Source organism: Pseudoliparis swirei, chromosome 21 (assembly GCF_029220125.1).
Source record: "Pseudoliparis swirei isolate HS2019 ecotype Mariana Trench chromosome 21, NWPU_hadal_v1, whole genome shotgun sequence".
NCBI classification, from domain to species: Eukaryota; Metazoa; Chordata; class Actinopteri; order Perciformes; family Liparidae; genus Pseudoliparis; species Pseudoliparis swirei.
In genome coordinates, this window is record NC_079408.1 from 15,287,106 (window position 1) to 15,304,494 (window position 17,389).

At 46.1% G+C, this 17,389-nt stretch overlaps 2 protein-coding genes across 6 annotated transcripts in view; both read left to right on the plus strand.

Annotated features, from left to right (window-relative positions):
• Nucleotides 1–12,390, plus strand: part of tbc1d14 (TBC1 domain family, member 14) — a 36,427-nt gene extending 24,037 nt beyond the window's left edge. For all 4 annotated transcript variants that reach the window (XM_056442486.1, XM_056442487.1, XM_056442488.1 and 1 more), the window contains 11 exons: nt 453–577; nt 1,881–1,963; nt 2,070–2,187; nt 3,172–3,278; nt 6,792–6,872; nt 6,954–7,042; nt 7,178–7,249; nt 8,598–8,726; nt 9,758–9,867; nt 9,948–10,206; nt 10,276–12,390. In XM_056442486.1, the coding sequence (XP_056298461.1) occupies nt 453–577; nt 1,881–1,963; nt 2,070–2,187; nt 3,172–3,278; nt 6,792–6,872; nt 6,954–7,042; nt 7,178–7,249; nt 8,598–8,726; nt 9,758–9,867; nt 9,948–10,206; nt 10,276–10,335 (1,233 nt within the window). In that variant the 3' untranslated portion in view covers nt 10,336–12,390. The remainder of the gene's footprint in view (nt 1–452; nt 578–1,880; nt 1,964–2,069; nt 2,188–3,171; nt 3,279–6,791; nt 6,873–6,953; nt 7,043–7,177; nt 7,250–8,597; nt 8,727–9,757; nt 9,868–9,947; nt 10,207–10,275) is intronic.
• Nucleotides 12,391–12,857: 467 nt separating this feature from the next.
• Nucleotides 12,858–16,866, plus strand: ccl36.1 (chemokine (C-C motif) ligand 36, duplicate 1). Of its 2 annotated transcripts, XM_056442500.1 has the most exons (4): nt 12,858–13,293; nt 14,861–15,097; nt 15,176–15,287; nt 16,564–16,866. In XM_056442500.1, the coding sequence occupies exons 2-4, from the start codon at nt 14,980–14,982 to the stop codon at nt 16,655–16,657; spliced, it is 324 nt and encodes a 107-aa protein (XP_056298475.1). In that variant the 5' UTR covers nt 12,858–13,293; nt 14,861–14,979; the 3' UTR covers nt 16,658–16,866. The 2 variants fall into 2 exon arrangements, with proteins under 2 accessions (XP_056298475.1, XP_056298474.1); XM_056442499.1 differs by lacking the exon at nt 12,858–13,293 and having other exon boundaries at nt 13,874–15,097.
• Nucleotides 16,867–17,389: the final 523 nt, after the last annotated feature.

A 17,389-nucleotide genomic window follows, 5' to 3' on the forward strand; every position in this document is an offset into this window, starting at 1 on the left:
TGGCTCTTTTCTCTGAAACTGCATGCGTGACCTGTTTGCACTTTGACACACACACACACACACAGTGTGTTCTGTGCTCGGCTGCAGCTCATGGGGGATGAGTGGTCGTCCCGTAACCACAAGCTACCCGCTTCACATCCCCGCTCTCCCCATGAGTTACAACATATGTTACCAACGTAATTAACCAAATTTATCAATTAAAAAATAACATTTCTGTTTAATTTGGACCCCATTAGTGGCATGTTGAAGTGCCCTTGAGCAAGGCACTGAACCCCCAGTTGCTCCCCGGTCTTCACTGCAGCCCACTGCTCCTGAATAACTCCGCATGGCTCAATGCAGAGCAGGATTTACCCAGGGGGCGATGCAAGTGGTCATTTCTTTCTGCTTTCAATGAGTTTTTATATTTGTGTTTTAAATGTTCCATTTTTTCTTTTTCTTCTGTCCGTCGTCAGGAATATGAAACGAAGAGTGGCAGAGCTGGACCTGGCAACCCGATCTCCCCCCGGCACGGTGTGAGGAGAAACCTGGACTTTGAGCCGCTCTCCACCACCGCACTCATACTGGAGGACAGGCCTGCGTATGTACACACACACACACACACACACACACTGGACTATCCCCCATTCTCTCTCACTGTGGAGTTTGCTCATGAAAGCCTCGTCTGTTGCCTCTCGCTCTTTATCTCGCCCTCATTCCTTCTTTATCAGTCCTTCCTGTCACCCGACCCCTCGGTGTGGCTCCAGCCCGCCGCGCGTCTCTGTTTACGTTACAGACCGTAAACGAGACGCGCTGCTGAAAGTTTAATCGCCGTCCGTCACGCTGGCTCCATTACCACGTTTTTGTGTGTGTTTTTTTCTTCTTTTGCGTTTGACGTTTAATTAACAGACGGACGGACGCTGGGCCTCACGTTTCAGTCAGCGCTGCTAAGCCACACGATTAGCACCTTTCTTTCTTTTCTTTTTTTATTTGCCGTGTGTACACATGGACGATTACTCCATCACACCATGACTGGCAGTTCAGCTGCTGCGTGCAGCTCCTTCCTCCGTCACCGTCGCCCCCTGCTGGCAGCAGGAGTCTAGAAAAGACGGCTGAGTGTTATGAGAGTATTCCAGTGCACCCATAATCTATCTACATTTATAGTGAGGTAGAAGAAGAGTATTTTATCATGGTGCGATTTAATGCAGCACCCTGAATCACATGACCCTCGACTGACACTAATGACTCGCCCCCAGCAACAGGTGCACAGAGGTCATTTCTGAGTAAATACTAAATTACTTTGACCCTAATGTCAAAGTAAAAAATGTCATAAAATAATATAAACGTATATCTTGACTCCACGTCCACTTATTCTGAAGCTTTCATCCAGATCTGCAGATTATAATAAGCCAGAAAATGCAATTTGAGTTCATTTCCTTTTTATTGAAATCTATATTTATGTTTGACAAGAGTTAATTTATTCACGGTTCTGGATCTTTCACTCCTGATCTTCATCAGTACCAATAGTCCAGTTGAATGGATGTTTGTATTCTCCATCAGCATTTGAACATTTGAGTATGTAAGACTACACAGGTAGTTGTACTGTTATTAGAATGAGATTCCAGTGGTAGGATTGTTTCTGACTCGTTTCCAATAACTGCAGGGTGTTGGCGAAAAAAGATGATGTCATCATGTCCAAACATTCCCAATGTGTTTTTAAATGGCTCAACACATTTCATTGATATCAACACAATAACAAAACACATTTTAAAATGAGATGCAAAATGACTGGAAGCTCCCAAAAAAAAGAGCAAAATGGCCTTTTTAAACGTTTCTTGCGTCACAACCTCCGGGGACACGGAGGCGCTGATCCGCCTCCTTCTCTCGGTGTTCGTGTGTTACAGCAATCTGCCTGCCAAGCCGGCCGAGGAGGCTCAGAAACACCGGCTGCAGTATGAGGAGATGGTGGCCCATGCCAAGAAGAGAGGTGAGTCGGCCAGGTTCTTGTCTCGGAGCTTCTGGAGGTTTCTCTCAAGCTCAACGCCCCGGCCTCTCCTATTAACCCCCCCCCCCCTCTTGTTGCACGTCTGTAGAGTTGAAGGAGGCTCAGAAGAGAAGGAAGCAGCTGGAGGATCGCTGTAAGCTGGAGGAGAGCATCGGCACCGCCGCCCAGACCTGGAACCAGGAGATCCTGCCCAACTGGACCACACTGTGAGGACAAGAAACGCCGGCGTTTAGTATCGTGAACATTCGGCCTCTTGTTCACCGATCGGTTGGATCGGAGCCGCTGACAGAGAGACAGGAAGCGATGCAGAAATAAAGTGAATTCACACCCAAACACCCGGTGGACACTCGTAGTAAATTGGTGAAATGCCGACGTGGGCGTCGCTAATAGTCTGTTTCCTTTACACCAAATCATGATGACGCAACTTTTTACGGGTACGGCGAACGGCTGCCGCAGACGAGCGCCGCGGTGAGACATCCCACTGATTCATCACGAGATGAACCAGACAACCAGTTCAACACGCTCAGCTGCCGCGCGGCCACGCCAGCGTGTTGATTTGACGCCACCGCGCCTCCATGCCGTCACATACTTCCCTCGAGGTGTCACGTGATCAACCTTTACCAACTCTAGTCTGTTGTGACATACGGGGGCGAACGAGTGAATGCTCATTGTAAAGCGAGGCCCAGGTCGTACGGTCCTGGAAAACCTGGAAGTGTCATCGGAACCGAAATAAAATCCCCAAAGTGTTGTGAAAAGTTATGGAAATATGTTATATTCCATTTTAAATGGTGAGTATGGTTTTCAAAGAGAGACGCTCTAAATATAAGTCGCCATACACTCTCATACGCAGCTTAACTGAAAAGATATAAATGTTTTACTTTTTAATCTAAAATAATTCATTTGTCATTTAAGGTTATATACTGTACGCTTTGGAATTGTCATTGTTAGTTTAAATCTGACTTTATCACTTTTTAATGTTTACGCCGAGAATTACAAAAAAAAGTTTTCTCATGGACATTTGGTTTAAAGTCCTGGACCCCGTCATGTGTCATGGGTCAACATGTGTGTGAACCCTGGAGGTCATTTCCTCCCCCTGAAGTGGACACTCGGAGGAAATGTTCTGGTCAATGTCAAAGCGAGCTCAGGTGTGCTCGACGGTGACCTTTAACCCTCGCCTGTCCCGCCCCCAGGTGCACATCTCGACGAGTCAGGGACCTCTGGTGGCAGGGCCTCCCCCCCAGCGTGAGGGGCAAGGTGTGGAGCCTGGCCGTGGGCAACGAGCTCAACATCACACATGGTACGTGTGTGATGTCACCTGACTGCTTACACTCGAATGTACACACACACACACACACTATGCACACACACACACAGACACACAGGGTTTCACTAGGAGTGAATAAGTGGAAGGAAGAGTTCATTAAGAAGGATCATGGTGCAATAAGTATTGGGGTTCTCTCCTTCATGTCCTCCTCTAAAGTGTTCTCTCCATCATGTCCTCGAATGGGTTCTCTCCATCATGTCCTCCTCTAAGGGGTTCTCTCCATCATGTCCTCTTATGGGTTCTCTCCATCATGTCCTCCTCTGAGGGGTTCTCTCTAGGGCTGCAACTAACAATTATTTTGATAATCGATTCATCGGTTGATTATTTTATCGATTAATCGGATAAAAAAAACTTTAATTTTCAACCCTTTATTCAAAACAGGGTCCGTACGGTCATGGAAAACCTGGAAAAGTCATGGAATTGTTAAATGGCTATTAGCAGGCCTAGAAAAGTAATTGAAAAAAATAAAATCCCAAAATATTTGGAAAAGTAATGCAAATTTGTTTTATTCAAATGTTAATTTACACAGTTTCATATACGGTATGCTTTGGAATTCTTATTTATTTTAAATACTACATCTTCTCACTTTGTCACGTATAGACAGAGTTTTCACAAAATGTTTAATCATGGAAATTTGGTTCAAAGTCATGGAAAGGTCCTGGAGACCCACTGGTCACCATGGTGATGAACCGTCACAAACAGACTGACAGCTTTCCTCTCCTGAGCAGTGGTCCCCATGTGGCCCCGCCCCCTGAACAATATCAGAGACGCGTTACGATTTATTATTGTTTTCACCTGGCCCGCTGCCGTTGAGATTGCAGTGAGACGCGGAAAAAATGTGAAGTGGTGCTCTTCTCAATAAAACATCTTTGATGGGACGTGTCGCGTCTCGGCCAATCAGCGTCAAGATGTCGACAGCGTTTGGGAAGTTAGGTTAGCTTGAATGTTAGTCCGCTACATCTGCTGCTGTCACGCTGCACGGTGTAGCGATCCTAACAAAGTACCCGTACGTTAAAAACGATGTGATTTAGCATATTTTTAGTATCGATACTTCATTAAAAGAGCGATCAGAGCGCACGCGCTGCTCCGCTCCGTTAAATGTTGTCTGAAGCGCACAGAGCGAGTGGCGTCGGGGCTTATCTCCGTTGCCTTTCTCCGTGGATAAATATTTTCTGCTGTCCGCCACGAAATAAATAACCACGTTTTCTACGTTATCCTCTTGTGGAAATGCCACACACGTCGTGACATGTAGCGCCCTGGTGTCTGGGTTCATAACGTCACCCGGAGGCGCACTCAGCTCCGTGAATGACTTCCGCATCCAGCGCCACGTGAGCAGCCAATTAGATTCATCAACAGAGGAGCAGCTCAGCGCTGATTGGCTCTCACAACGCAGCGTCCTGTCCTTGCTCTGCTCTGGTTTCCCCTGCGCGGCTCTGCGCTCAACTCAACTTTGTTTATACTCCGTGACTTATTGAGCGCCGTAATAATCGCGCGACACAACGAATCGATAATGAAATTCGTTGCCAACTATTTTAATAATCGATTTTTATCGATTCGTTGTTGCAGCCCTAGTTCTCTCCATCATGTCCTCCTCTAATGGGTTCTCTCCATCATATCCTCCTCTAAGGGGTTCTCTCCATCATGTCCTCCTCTAATGGGTTCTCTCCATCATGTCCTCTAAGGGGTTCTCTCCATCATGTCCTCCTCTAATGGGTTCTCTCCATCATGTCCTCTAAGGGGTTCTCTCCATCATGTCCTCCTCTAAGGGGTTCTCTCCTTCATGTCCTCCTCTCAGGGGTTCTCTCCATCATGTCCTCCTCTAATGGGTTCTCTCCATCATGTCCTCTAAGGGGTTCTCTCCATCATGTCCTCCTCTAAGGTGTTCTCTCCTTCATGTCCTCCTCTAAGGGGTTCTCTCCTTCATGTCCTCCTCTCAGGGGTTCTCTCCATCATGTCCTCCTCTAATGGGTTCTCTCCTTCATGTCCTCTAAGGGGTTCTCTCCTTCATGTCCTCCTCTAAGGGGTTCTCTCCTTCATGTCCTCCTCTAATGGGTTCTCTCCTTCATGTCCTCTCAGGTGTTCTCTCCATCATGTCCTCCTCTCAGGGGTTCTCTCCATCATGTCCTCCTCTAAGGGGTTCTCTCCATCATGTCCTCCTCTAATGGGTTCTCTCCATCATGTCCTCTAAGGGGTTCTCTCCATCATGTCCTCTAAGGGGTTCTCTCCATCATGTCCTCTAAGGGGTTCTCTCCATCATGTCCTCCTCTAAGGGGTTCTCTCCATCATGTCCTCCTCTAAGGGGTTCTCTCCATCATGTCCTCCTCTAAGGGGTTCTCTCCTTCATGTCCTCTCAGGTGTTCTCTCCATCATGTCCTCCTCTAAGGGGTTCTCTCCATCATGTCCTCCTCAAGGGTTCTCTCCATCATGTCCTCTAAGGGGTTCTCTCCATCATGTCCTCCTCTAAGGGGTTCTCTCCATCATGTCCTCCTCTAAGGGGTTCTCTCCATCATGTCCTCTAAGGGGTTCTCTCCTTCATGTCCTCCTCTAAGGGGTTCTCTCCATCATGTCCTCTAAGGGGTTCTCTCCTTCATGTCCTCTAAGGGGTTCTCTCCATCATGTCCTCCTCTGAGGGGTTCTCTCCATCATGTCCTCTGAGGGGTTCTCTCCATCATGTCCTCCTCTAAGGTGTTCTCTCCATCATGTCCTCCTCTGAGGGGTTCTCTCCATCATGTCCTCCTCTAAGGGGTTCTCTCCATCATGTCCTCTAAGGGGTTCTCTCCATCATGTCCTCTGAGGGGTTCTCTCCATCATGTCCTCCTCTAAGGGGTTCTCTCCATCATGTCCTCTGAGCGGTTCTCTCCTTCATGTCCTCCTCTAAGGTGTTCTCTCCATCATGTCCTCCTCTGAGGGGTTCTCTCCATCATGTCCTCCTCTCAGGGGTTCTCTCCATCGTGTCCTCCTCTCAGGGGTTCTCTCCATCATGTCCTCTAAGGTGTTCTCTCCATCGTGTCCTCCTCTGAGGTGTTCTCTCCATCGTGTCCTCCTCTGAGGGATTCTCTCCATCATGTCCTCCTCTGAGGGGTTCTCTCCATCGTGTCCTCCTCTGAGGGGTTCTCTCCATCGTGTCCTCCTCTGAGGGGTTCTCTCCATCATGTCCTCCTCTAAGGGGTTCTCTCCATCATGTCCTCCTCTAAGGTGTTCTCTCCATCATGTCCTCCTCTAAGGGGTTCTCTCCATCATGTCCTCCTCTAAGGGGTTCTCTCCATCATGTCCTCCTCTAAGGGGTTCTCTCCATCATGTCCTCCTCTAAGGGGTTCTCTCCATCGTGTCCTCTGAGGGGTTCTCTCCTTCATGTCCTCCTCTAAGGGGTTCTCTCCTTCATGTCCTCCTCTAAGGTGTTCTCTCCATCGTGTCCTCCTCTGAGGGGTTCTCTCCATCGTGTCCTCGTCTCTCGTGTTGACCGTCTTGCCGTCTTGTGTCCCTCAGAGCTGTACAGCATCTGTCTGTCCCGGGCCAGGGAGAAGTGGAGCAGCACTCCTTCACATTCCTTAGAGACGGAACCTGAAGGTAGAGACGCAGCGGCCCCCGTGAGGCCTTCAGGTGAAACGGTAAACTCCACGCGCGTCACGGTGTCTCCTTCTGGTTCAGATCCCGGCTCGTCGGATCGGGAGTCGAGTCTGGAGCTCATCAAGCTGGACATCTCCAGGACCTTCCCCCACCTGTGCATCTTCCAGCAGGTCAGTGAGATAGGCTCCTCCCCCTTACAAAGCCCTTTGTTATACTGTCTCAACATTTTGTCTGTCAGGATCTTGAGAAACTATATTTGCCATTTTTTGTTCCATTGTCTTCACGATTCCTTTGTCACTCGTCAGGGCGGGCCATATCATGACGTACTGCACAGCATTCTGGGAGCATACACTTGTTACAGGCCAGACGTTGGCTACGTAAGTCACACACACACACACACACACACACCACACACACCATGACATCCTGCCTTGGTGCAGAAGCACATGTTTCTTGTAGATGGATGAACTTTTTAGCTCCAAGCTTTTTTTAGGCCTCTGCTCTGAAAAGTGCGTCCCCAAACTAAAAAGGCTGCATCTCTGCCACCACTAGGGGGCTATTTTAATCAGTTTTACATTTTTAAACATTGTTTTCTTTTGTTAAGATGTGTACATATCAGTCTATATGCTACTGGGTAAGAGTAAATGAAGATGGCACTCAGAAAAAATATTAAAATGTCAGGTCCGAATTGGGGGAAAAAGCACTTCCAGGATGATTTAGAAAGGTTTAAAACTCTCACATCATATTAAAATATGTGAACATTCTCTCTGCAAAGATTAACTTTAAAAAAGTGAAGCGGGACAAAGTTAGAGAGGTTTGAGTCCAGAGAATTTAGGCGGGGTCTCCAAAATGGACATTTTGGCCCATTTTGGATTTGAATCAGATATATTTGATGATTATTTTTCACATATTTTACTATAACATATTTGTTCTGAGTGCCCGGTTGTAAACATAAACAGTCGACCACGTTCCAACATCCTGAGGCTTTATTGATCCTGCATGTAGAATGTTAGATATTATTACAACATTCACTAAATGAAATTCATAAAATAATAATACATTTATCTATACACACACATCATTTATTGGTAAACTACACATATTTTATCATGTTTTTGGGGATATTTCATATATATTCAAATACGTTCCGAATTTTTTCTCCCAACAAATGTTCACAAATTATATCGATATATTTCCCCCAAAAAAATTCCCATATTTTAGTAGAAATAAATCACATATTTTAATATTTCCAGTTGATATGCTCCAACTGCTCCTATTGTTGATCCTTTATGAACTGATCAATAGCAACAAACCACCACATGTTCCTGGTTGATGAGAGGAGTGTGTGGCATGAGGCCTGAGACAGATTCATAGTGGCGGTTGTGTTTCAATCACAAATCATCATCATCATCATCATCTTCCTCTTCATCATGGTCATCCAGTGTGAAGCGCAATAAGATGTCTGGATGTTCTCCTTCCAGGGAAGTCATGTTGGCTTCGTGCTGCGTTCACTGCTTTAGAAATGACTGTGACTTCCTGCACTGACCCCAACCCTGTGCTGCCACACACACACACACACACACACACACACACACAGTCAGGGACGGAAGTCAAAGGGTATGTTACATTATAACACGTCTTTTTTTAAATGCTTGAACAGCACATGTTCGACCGCAGTTATTTTCCTCTCTCCATCTGTGTGTGTGTGTGTGTGTGTGTGTGTAGGTGCAGGGGATGTCGTTCATCGCAGCCGTGCTGATCCTGAACCTCGACACAGCCGACGCTTTTATAGCTTTCGCTAACCTGCTCAACAAACCCTGTCAGATGGCCTTCTTCAGAGTGGACCACAGCCTTGTTAGTACACACACACACACACACACACACACAGGAACTCAACATACGATTCATGTTCATACACACATGTTATATAGAGTCACCACAGCCTGTGTATGGGCCCGCCCAGTCGTATCTTTAGGTACTGAAGTGTTGCTGGAGACCGGCTTCAGGCGGCAGATTCCTCGGCGCTTCATGTTGACCCCGAAATCTGTTCTTCAGCCTCGTTTTCGATGGCGCTCAAACGAGCAGCTGCTTCCTCGTCCTCTTCGCTTGTATTAAAAGAAAATGTCGTCCTAAAAACATGAGAGCGGAGCAGGTCCTGGACGGGGACAGACGTCACCGTGTTTTGGGGGATATTGAGCCGGCTGGAGTCGAGTGTTCACAGCCAAAGAAATGCAGCCGTGAGAGGAGCGGCTGGACGCAATGCACCCTGGGACGTGTAGGCAAAGAGACCCCCTCTTGCTGTCGATCTGATGATGGTTTAATGAACTACAGTTCCCATCGACGCCAAGGGGATGTGGGGGTTTCCATCACAGTGATCAGGGCTCAAACTATATTTAATTGTGTTCATCAGGGTTCGTACGGTCGTGGAAAACCTGGAAAAGTCCTGGAATTTAAAACATGGTTATTTCCAGGCCTGGAAAAATTAAATCCCACAAGTTTTTGAAAAATCATGTAAGTGCGTTATACGCAGTTTGATTAAAAGAATAAACATTTATCTAAATATCTTTTAGTCAAACTATTGTCTCTCATTCATTGTTTATACTCGTGAATACACGCAGGTTTCACAACATGTTTGGTCATGAGAATTTGGTTTATTCAACATGTTTATTACTTTAAACTGTTGGTTGAACAAATATATTTAGTTTAAAAACGACGAAGGAAACAATCAAATATTCACATAAAAGTTGTTTTAAGAAAAGAAAAGACTCAAACAGTGAAACTACAGCCGGTTGGACCGTCGGCCCGTCCACAGGGACTCTCCTCGCTGCTCATTGGTCGATCTGGTTCTGGGCCCTCTCTAAGCCCCGCCTCCCCTCTCTCCTCAGATGTTGACGTACTTTGCTGCATTCGAGGTGTTCTTCGAAGAGAACCTCCCGAAGCTCTTTGCACATTTCCACAAGAACAACCTGACGCCCGACATCTACCTGATCGACTGGTGAGCGTCCTCCTCCGATTGGCTGTGCGCGGCCCCTTGTTCCCATGGTTACCGTGTCCCCTCCTCCTCCTCCCCTCCAGGATCTTCACCCTGTACAGCAAGTCCCTGCCGCTGGACCTGGCGTGCCGGGTCTGGGACGTGTTCTGCCGGGACAGCGAGGAGTTCCTGTTCCGCACGGGCCTGGGCCTGCTGCGCCGGTACCAGGACGTGCTGACCACCATGGACTTCATCCACATGGCCCAGTTCCTGACCCGGCTGCCCGAGCAGCTGCCCGCCGAGCAGCTCTTCCAGCACATCGCCGCCGTTCACATGACCAGCCGCAACAGGAAGTGGGCGCAGGTGGGAAGGACTTCTTCTTTTTTAGGTGACGTTCTTCTTCATTTTGTAACCCTCCCTCCTCCTCCTCAGGTCCTGCAGGCGCTGCAGAAAGACCCGGAGCGAGGCGGCAGCCCGGTGCTGAAGCGCTGAGCCGCCGGACTCCACCAGAACCTCTCGGCTCAGCGGGACTCGTCGGGTTGGAGCCGCCGTGAGGAACCTCCAGAGGGTCCGTGATGGTGACGAGGGTGGGCTGTGAAGAGGAGTGTGAGGCCTTATTTATCTCCCACCACCCCGAAAGAATGTGTCACACACTCCCACAGGCCAGAGGAACCCACTGAGGAACCCTCTCCTCTTGGACTCCGTCCAGCTGCGGTTCCACTCGTCTTTTCTTCCCGTCTCCGTGCGTCCCGGTTCAGGGACGTGACGTCTTCATGCGAGTCTCCCGGATGTGATGTGAAGCTTCAGCTCTCGTCTTTGTGCACTTCTCGTCTCCTTTTCTACACGCAAGTCATTCCTTCACTCTGAGTTCATCCTCGTGTGCTTTTCTTCTGTGTGTTTGGTTCAGGTTTCGTCTCTGCTCTCGGAAAGCACTTCCTGTGTCTCTGAGAGCTCCTTTGTTTTTCAGCGGCCGTGAGCTGCCTGTCAAATGAGTTTCACACTTTATATTTATGTCGATGACACTGAGTCCTCGACGCTGCTGCTGGCTGCCCTTAAAGTTCGAGGTACATTTCAGCTTTAAAATGTATTTATTTAAATATGTATCCGGAGGACATGAAGGCTCGTTGCTGAGCGTCTCCGCCCAGCGACACGTGATATGAGCAGCTCATGGAAGGGGGAGGAGTCGAGGGAGGAGGAGGAGACGCTCGACCTCCGTCTGTATCCTCGGCCGATCGTCTCGTTTTATTTATTTAATTTTTTTATACAGAATCTCCCGGTTGTTTAGCGATTTCGACCTTTTAGCTGTTTCTCTTCACGTTGTTGGGCCTCTGAAGTTTGTTTGTTTGTTTGTTTTGCACATTCTTCCTTCCCGTCATGTCGAACACAGCGTGTGTGTCAGCGGTCGCCCGGTCCCCGGGTGTAACCGTCTTTGTGGCCGCCGCCTTCACACACACACACACACACACACACCGTGGTTGGTGTGTCACGTCGTCGCAGCAGCAGTGGGCGGGGCCTGTGTGACGTCGCTGTCGACATGAAGCTTTTTGATAATCGGCTCGCAGAACAATCGGCCATCTGTTGATGACGACGGCCCGGTGGGGGTCAGGAGAACGAGTTAATCACGGAGCCGGAAATAATCTGAAGTTTATAAGGAAAACACTCGAATATTATCTGAGATTAAAATGGTTGATTTACAAGAAGAAGAGATGATGAATGTTTTTCATGTCTCGTCAGAGTCCGGATGCTGATGGAGTATTTCCTCCTCACTAAATCCGACGGCAAAGTATCATTTGACTGGTTAATTCACCTCGGGCATTATGAGTCTTTAATAGATAAATCTCAAGTTTATGACTTTTTGATCTCAGAGAATATCTGACACTTCTTTGGTGAATCTGAGTTTCTTCCTCAGATGTCGGAACACTTTACTGCAGGATGCTCTTAAATATGACTTATGATGTTCAATATATTCCTCCTTTTTTAATTAATTTTTTTATTTTGTGATTTGCCCATTTTGCACAAACCTGTTTGTCAAATGAGATAAATGATTTTTAAAGAGACGGTTATTGTGACGCTGCTTCATCGGATGTAGAGATGAGACTCCACTTCCTGTTGTGCGCCGTGCTATCTGGTCCCCCTCTTGTCCCCTCTGAGTCCAGCCCTCCAGGACCTGAACCGCAGATGAAGTACAACGCGTGTTCTGGTTTAACACAAACAAACAGGAAGCGCCTTGAATCCTCCCCCCAACACACACACACACACACCCTGTGTGGTGACACCCTGCAGGACTGCAATAAAGCTCTTTGCACATATAAGCCTTCGAGTTGCGCCTCGCATCGTCTCTTAACGTCGCCACTCGCAGGTCACAACGGGCCGTCGGCTTCTCATCGTGGTGTTTTTTTGTTTTTTATGTGTGTGTTAAGTGGCATTTGCAGAATGTGATCTGTTAGCTACTTGTTACATTCAAGGCCTCGCAGCTCTACACACACACACACACGCTGTATGATCCACATTCAATCCCATTTTAATAAAACCTGTGATACGCTGTGATTCTCTGGGTTCAGTTTGTCCCCCTCAGAGACGAGGTCTGTAGAGGTCTGGAGAGGACTGATGGATGTGGAGGCAGCGGAGCTACCAAGCAACTGTATATAAACATGGTTTTATTAAAATAAAGTGATGTACTTAGGGCTGCAACAACGAATCGATAAAAATCGATTATTAAAATAGTTGGCAACGAATTTCATTATCGATTCGTTGTGTCGCGCGATTATTACGGCGCTCAATAAGTCACGGAGTATAAACAAAGTTGAGTTGAGCGCAGAGCGGCGCAGGAGAAACACAAGCAGAGGGAGAGGAGAGACTGAACGCTGCGTTGTGAGAGCCAATCAGCGCTGAGCTGCTCCTCTGTTGATGAATCTAATTGGCTGCTCACGTGGCGCTGGATGCGGAAGTCATTCACGGAGCTGAGTGCGCCTCCGGGTGACGTTATGACCCCAGACACCAGGGCGCTACATGTCACGACGTGTGCGGCATTTCCACAAGAGTATAACGTAGAAAACGTGGTTATTTATTCCGTGGCGGATAGCGGAAAATATTTTTCCATGGAGAAAGGCAACGACTCGCTGTGAGCGCTGCGCGTGCAGACAACATTTAACGGAGCGGAGCAGCGCGCGCGCTCTGATCGCTCTTTTTATGAAGTATCGATACTAAAAATATGCTAAATCACATCGTTTTTAACGTACGGGTACTTTGTTAGTATCGATACACCGTGCAGCGTGACAGCAGCAGATGTAGCGGACTAACATTCAAGCTAACCTAACTTCCCAAACGCTGTGGACATCTGAACGCTGATTGGCCGAGACGCGACACGTCCCATCAAAGATGTTTTATTGCGAAGAGGACCACTTCACATTTTCTCCGCGTCTCACTGCAATCTCAACGGCAGCGGGCCAGGTGAAAAAAATAATAAATCGGAACGCGTCTCTGGTATTGTTCAGGGGGCCGGTCCACATGGGGACCACTGCTCAGGAGAGGAAAGCTGTCAGTCTGTTTGTGCCGGGTTCATCACCATGGTGACCAGTGAACAGGTTCATCACATGCTGACCAGTGGGTCTCCAGGACCTTTCCATGACTTTAAACCAAATTTCCATGATTAAACATTTTGTGAAAACTCTGTCTATACGTGACAAAGTGAGAAGATGTAGTATTTAAACTAACAATGAGAATTCCAAAGCATACTGTATATATACCGCGTAAATTAAAATTTGAATAAAACAAATTTGCATTACTTTTCCAAATATTTTGGGATTTTATTTTTTCCAATTACTTTTCTAGGCCTGCTAATAGCCATTTAAAAATTCCATGACTTTTCCAGGTTTTCCATGACCATACGGACCCTGTTTTGAATAAAGGGTTGAAAATTTAATTGTTTTTTTTAAAAATCCGATTAATCGATTAATCGATAGAATAATCAACCGATTAATCGATTATCAAAATAATCGTTAGTTGCAGCCCTAGTTGTACTGATTGGACCCTTTGGGTGCTCTTGAGGCCCCCGTGGTCTAAGGGTAGCTCTACAAGTCTCGTTGCAGCATTGCATTCTGGTCACTTGGGGCTTCCTTCTGAATGTGTATCTGCATATTTTATGATCGATGTATATTTTTTTGTTTTCAATTGTTCCTACGCCTCGACATAAACACTTCACCTCTACACTTATTTACTCATGTAAAAAAACGGTGTCCGTCTTCTGTGCTCTTCAAAGTCTTGGGAAATAACCCAGAGGAGTTGGTAATAGTCATCCATTTTATATATATATATATATATTAGCATGTTGCATTATGGGAAAATACAGGGTCCAAATTGTCAGTCGTTCCCATAGAACTGACTCAAGTCAACACACTTTTAAGGGTTCTTAGATTGACTTCTCTGGCATTTGCAGGGGAGAATTTAAGATGTTGACGTTTTAAAAAGGTTTACGAGCACCGAAAATAACCTTCTTATTCAATTCAGTTTATTTTATATTGCCCAATATCACAGATTACAACCTCCCCTCAGAGGGCTTTACAATCTGTACACATAGACATCCCTGACCTTTGACCTTGCATCTCCCCCAAAAAGAAGAAGAAAAAAAACCTAAAAGGTGAAGAAGCCTTCAGGAGAGCAGAGGAGGATCCCTCTCCAGGATGGACAGAAGAATGACCAGAACCATGAACACATTCAATGAATATGACAGTGTATGAATAATGAGTTGTAAGCGTGGCCCACGGTCATTCAAATTATACATGCATACAAGTTTAAGATTTAAATTGCATTCGCTTGTTTGGGCAGCAACGAGCATCTAGAAAAATAAATGTGAAGAAAGTTTTTTGTATTAAACCAAGAGACACAAACACATTCCTGATACCCGGGTCCGTTAACGTGAAGGTAGTTCAGGTGCTGCTGGTTTTGGGTCTCAGCTCTTGAGCTCCATCTCATAACCACAGCTGCGTTTCCTTCCTGTCATCCACCTCAACCTTTTGAGAAACCCGAGCCGAAAGTTTCCATCGCAGTCGTCGAGAAACCACAGCGGCCCTCCCTCCTCCGCCCGATGACACCGTTTTTTAAAGTAGAATTTTAAAAAAAAAGTCTTCTTCCATCTCGATGAACCTCTCGCGTAGACGATACGTCTCCATCTTCACACGAGCCACCATGAGGACCGCTCGCCTCCTCCTGCTGTGCATGCTGGGATACGCGCTGCTCTCCTCGGTGACCTGCAACAGTACGGTGACCTCGGCTCGTCCATCTTTCAGACGCATCGCACGCTCCTGGTAAAACTTTCACTTCCTGCTTCCTTCAGATGGAAGCGGGCCCGACGACTGCTGCTTCAGGACGTACCCCTGGAAGCTGAGCAGGAAGCTCATCCGCTCCTACTACCTCACGGACTACCGGTGCGCCATGCCGGCAGCCATGTGAGTTTACCCTCTCCTTATTAGTCAAATATTATGAACTACAAACGTACAAACTCAGAACTACAAGAATACGGAAAGTAGCATTTATTCAACAAAGTCAAACTACAAAAATACAATAAATAAAAACATAAGTAATACCATGAGTAATACCACAAATAATACTATGAGTAATACTATGAGTAATACCATGAGTAATACTATAAGTAATACCATGAGTAATACTATGAGTAATACCATGAGTAATACTATGAGTAATACCATGAGTAATACTATGAGTAATACCATGAGTAATACCATAGTAATACCATGAGTAATACCATGAGTAATACCATGAGTAATACCATAAGTAATACCATGAGTAATACCATGAGTAATACCATGAGTAATACCATGAGTAATACCATATGTAATACCATGAGTAATACCATATGTAATACCATGAGTAATACCATAAGTAATACCATGAGTAATACCATGAGTAACACTATGAGTAATACCATGAGTAATACTATGAGTAATACAATAAGTAATACCATGAGTAATACCATAAGTAATACCATGAGTAATACCATATGTAATACCATGAGTAATACCATAAGTAATACCATGAGTAATACCATGAGTAATACCATGAGTAATACCATATGTAATACTATGAGTAATACCATGAGTAATACCATGAGTAATACCATAAGTGCCATTCAAGTGCCACTGACTTGTTACTTCGTGACGATTCCTTCTTAAATTAATTTAAATTCTTGAACATTTAAATGTTCTCTTTCATCAGACGTCTGTGTATTACACACAATCTTTATTTTAATATTTAATATGTGATGCATCGTAAATTTGGTCCCCGTTTCCTCCTCGTTCTTTTTTTATTATAATAATCTGTCTCAATTGTGGACCATCGTGACATCATCGTGATGTCATTGTGCCATCATCGTGACGTCATCGTGACATCATCGTGGTGTCATTGTGCCATCATCGTGACATCACCGTGACATCATCGTGATGTCATTGTGACATCATCGTGACGTCATCGTGATGTCATTCTGCCATCATCGTGGTGTCATCGTGACATCATCGTGGTGTCATTGTGCCATCATCGTGACATCACCGTGATGTCACCGTGACATCATCGTGATGTCATTGTGACATCATCGTAATGTCATCGTGATGTCATTGTGACATCATCGTAATGTCATCGTGATGTCATTGTGACATCATCATGACGTCATCGTGATGTCATCGTGACGTCATCTGTGTTTCATGTCAGCCTGGTGACAAAGAAGGGGCGTCACATCTGTGTGGATCCCAAGCTGTCCTGGGTCAGGAACATCATGAAGCGCGTGGACCAAGACGCCTTCTGAAGCGGCCGCCTGCTCGCCCTCCTTCAAAGGGACCGCAGCTTTCCCCCCTCCATCCATTCCCATCCTATGAAATGCATGCCGCAATAAAGACGTGTAGATTTAGCCTCCAGGTGGAGTTCTGAGCTCGTGTCGGCACAGTGACCGACTCGCCCCGTGTTTCTGTTGCTTTGTATCGACGTCACACAAATACAGTCAACGTTGAAGCTTTGCCTCTGGGTCCTGTTGTTATTTATTTTTTTGGTGCATTGGTGACTTCACAGGAACGATATTTGAAAAGAACATGAGAGAAATGATAAGATATCACGATTAAATGATCAGTGGATCTAAAATATCTAGTTGGACAATCGAAGATCATCTATTACCTGGCTGTGTGAAGTCTTACATGCAAAACGTATATTTTTTTATGGATTTCAACCTTAAACCCCGGGGGTGATGAGGGGGGGGGGGCTCAAGTTGCTCTTTGATTATAAGGACTCTGGTATTTCATCATCATTTCATTGACTTCAAACATTTTGACACATCCTGATTATTTATGTTGATGTGTGAAACATGTCAGAAGTTTCTCATAACAGAAGCAGCACACATATTACCTCTTTATGCTCCGTGTTTGGTCTCCTCCATCTCCTGTAGGCCTGGCAGTAGGCCTGTCTGGCTCAATGCCGCTGAGCAGTTCGAGGACCGTGGGTTTTTAGAGCGCTGAAACACCTGCAGCCGTTTAACATTTTAGTTGTG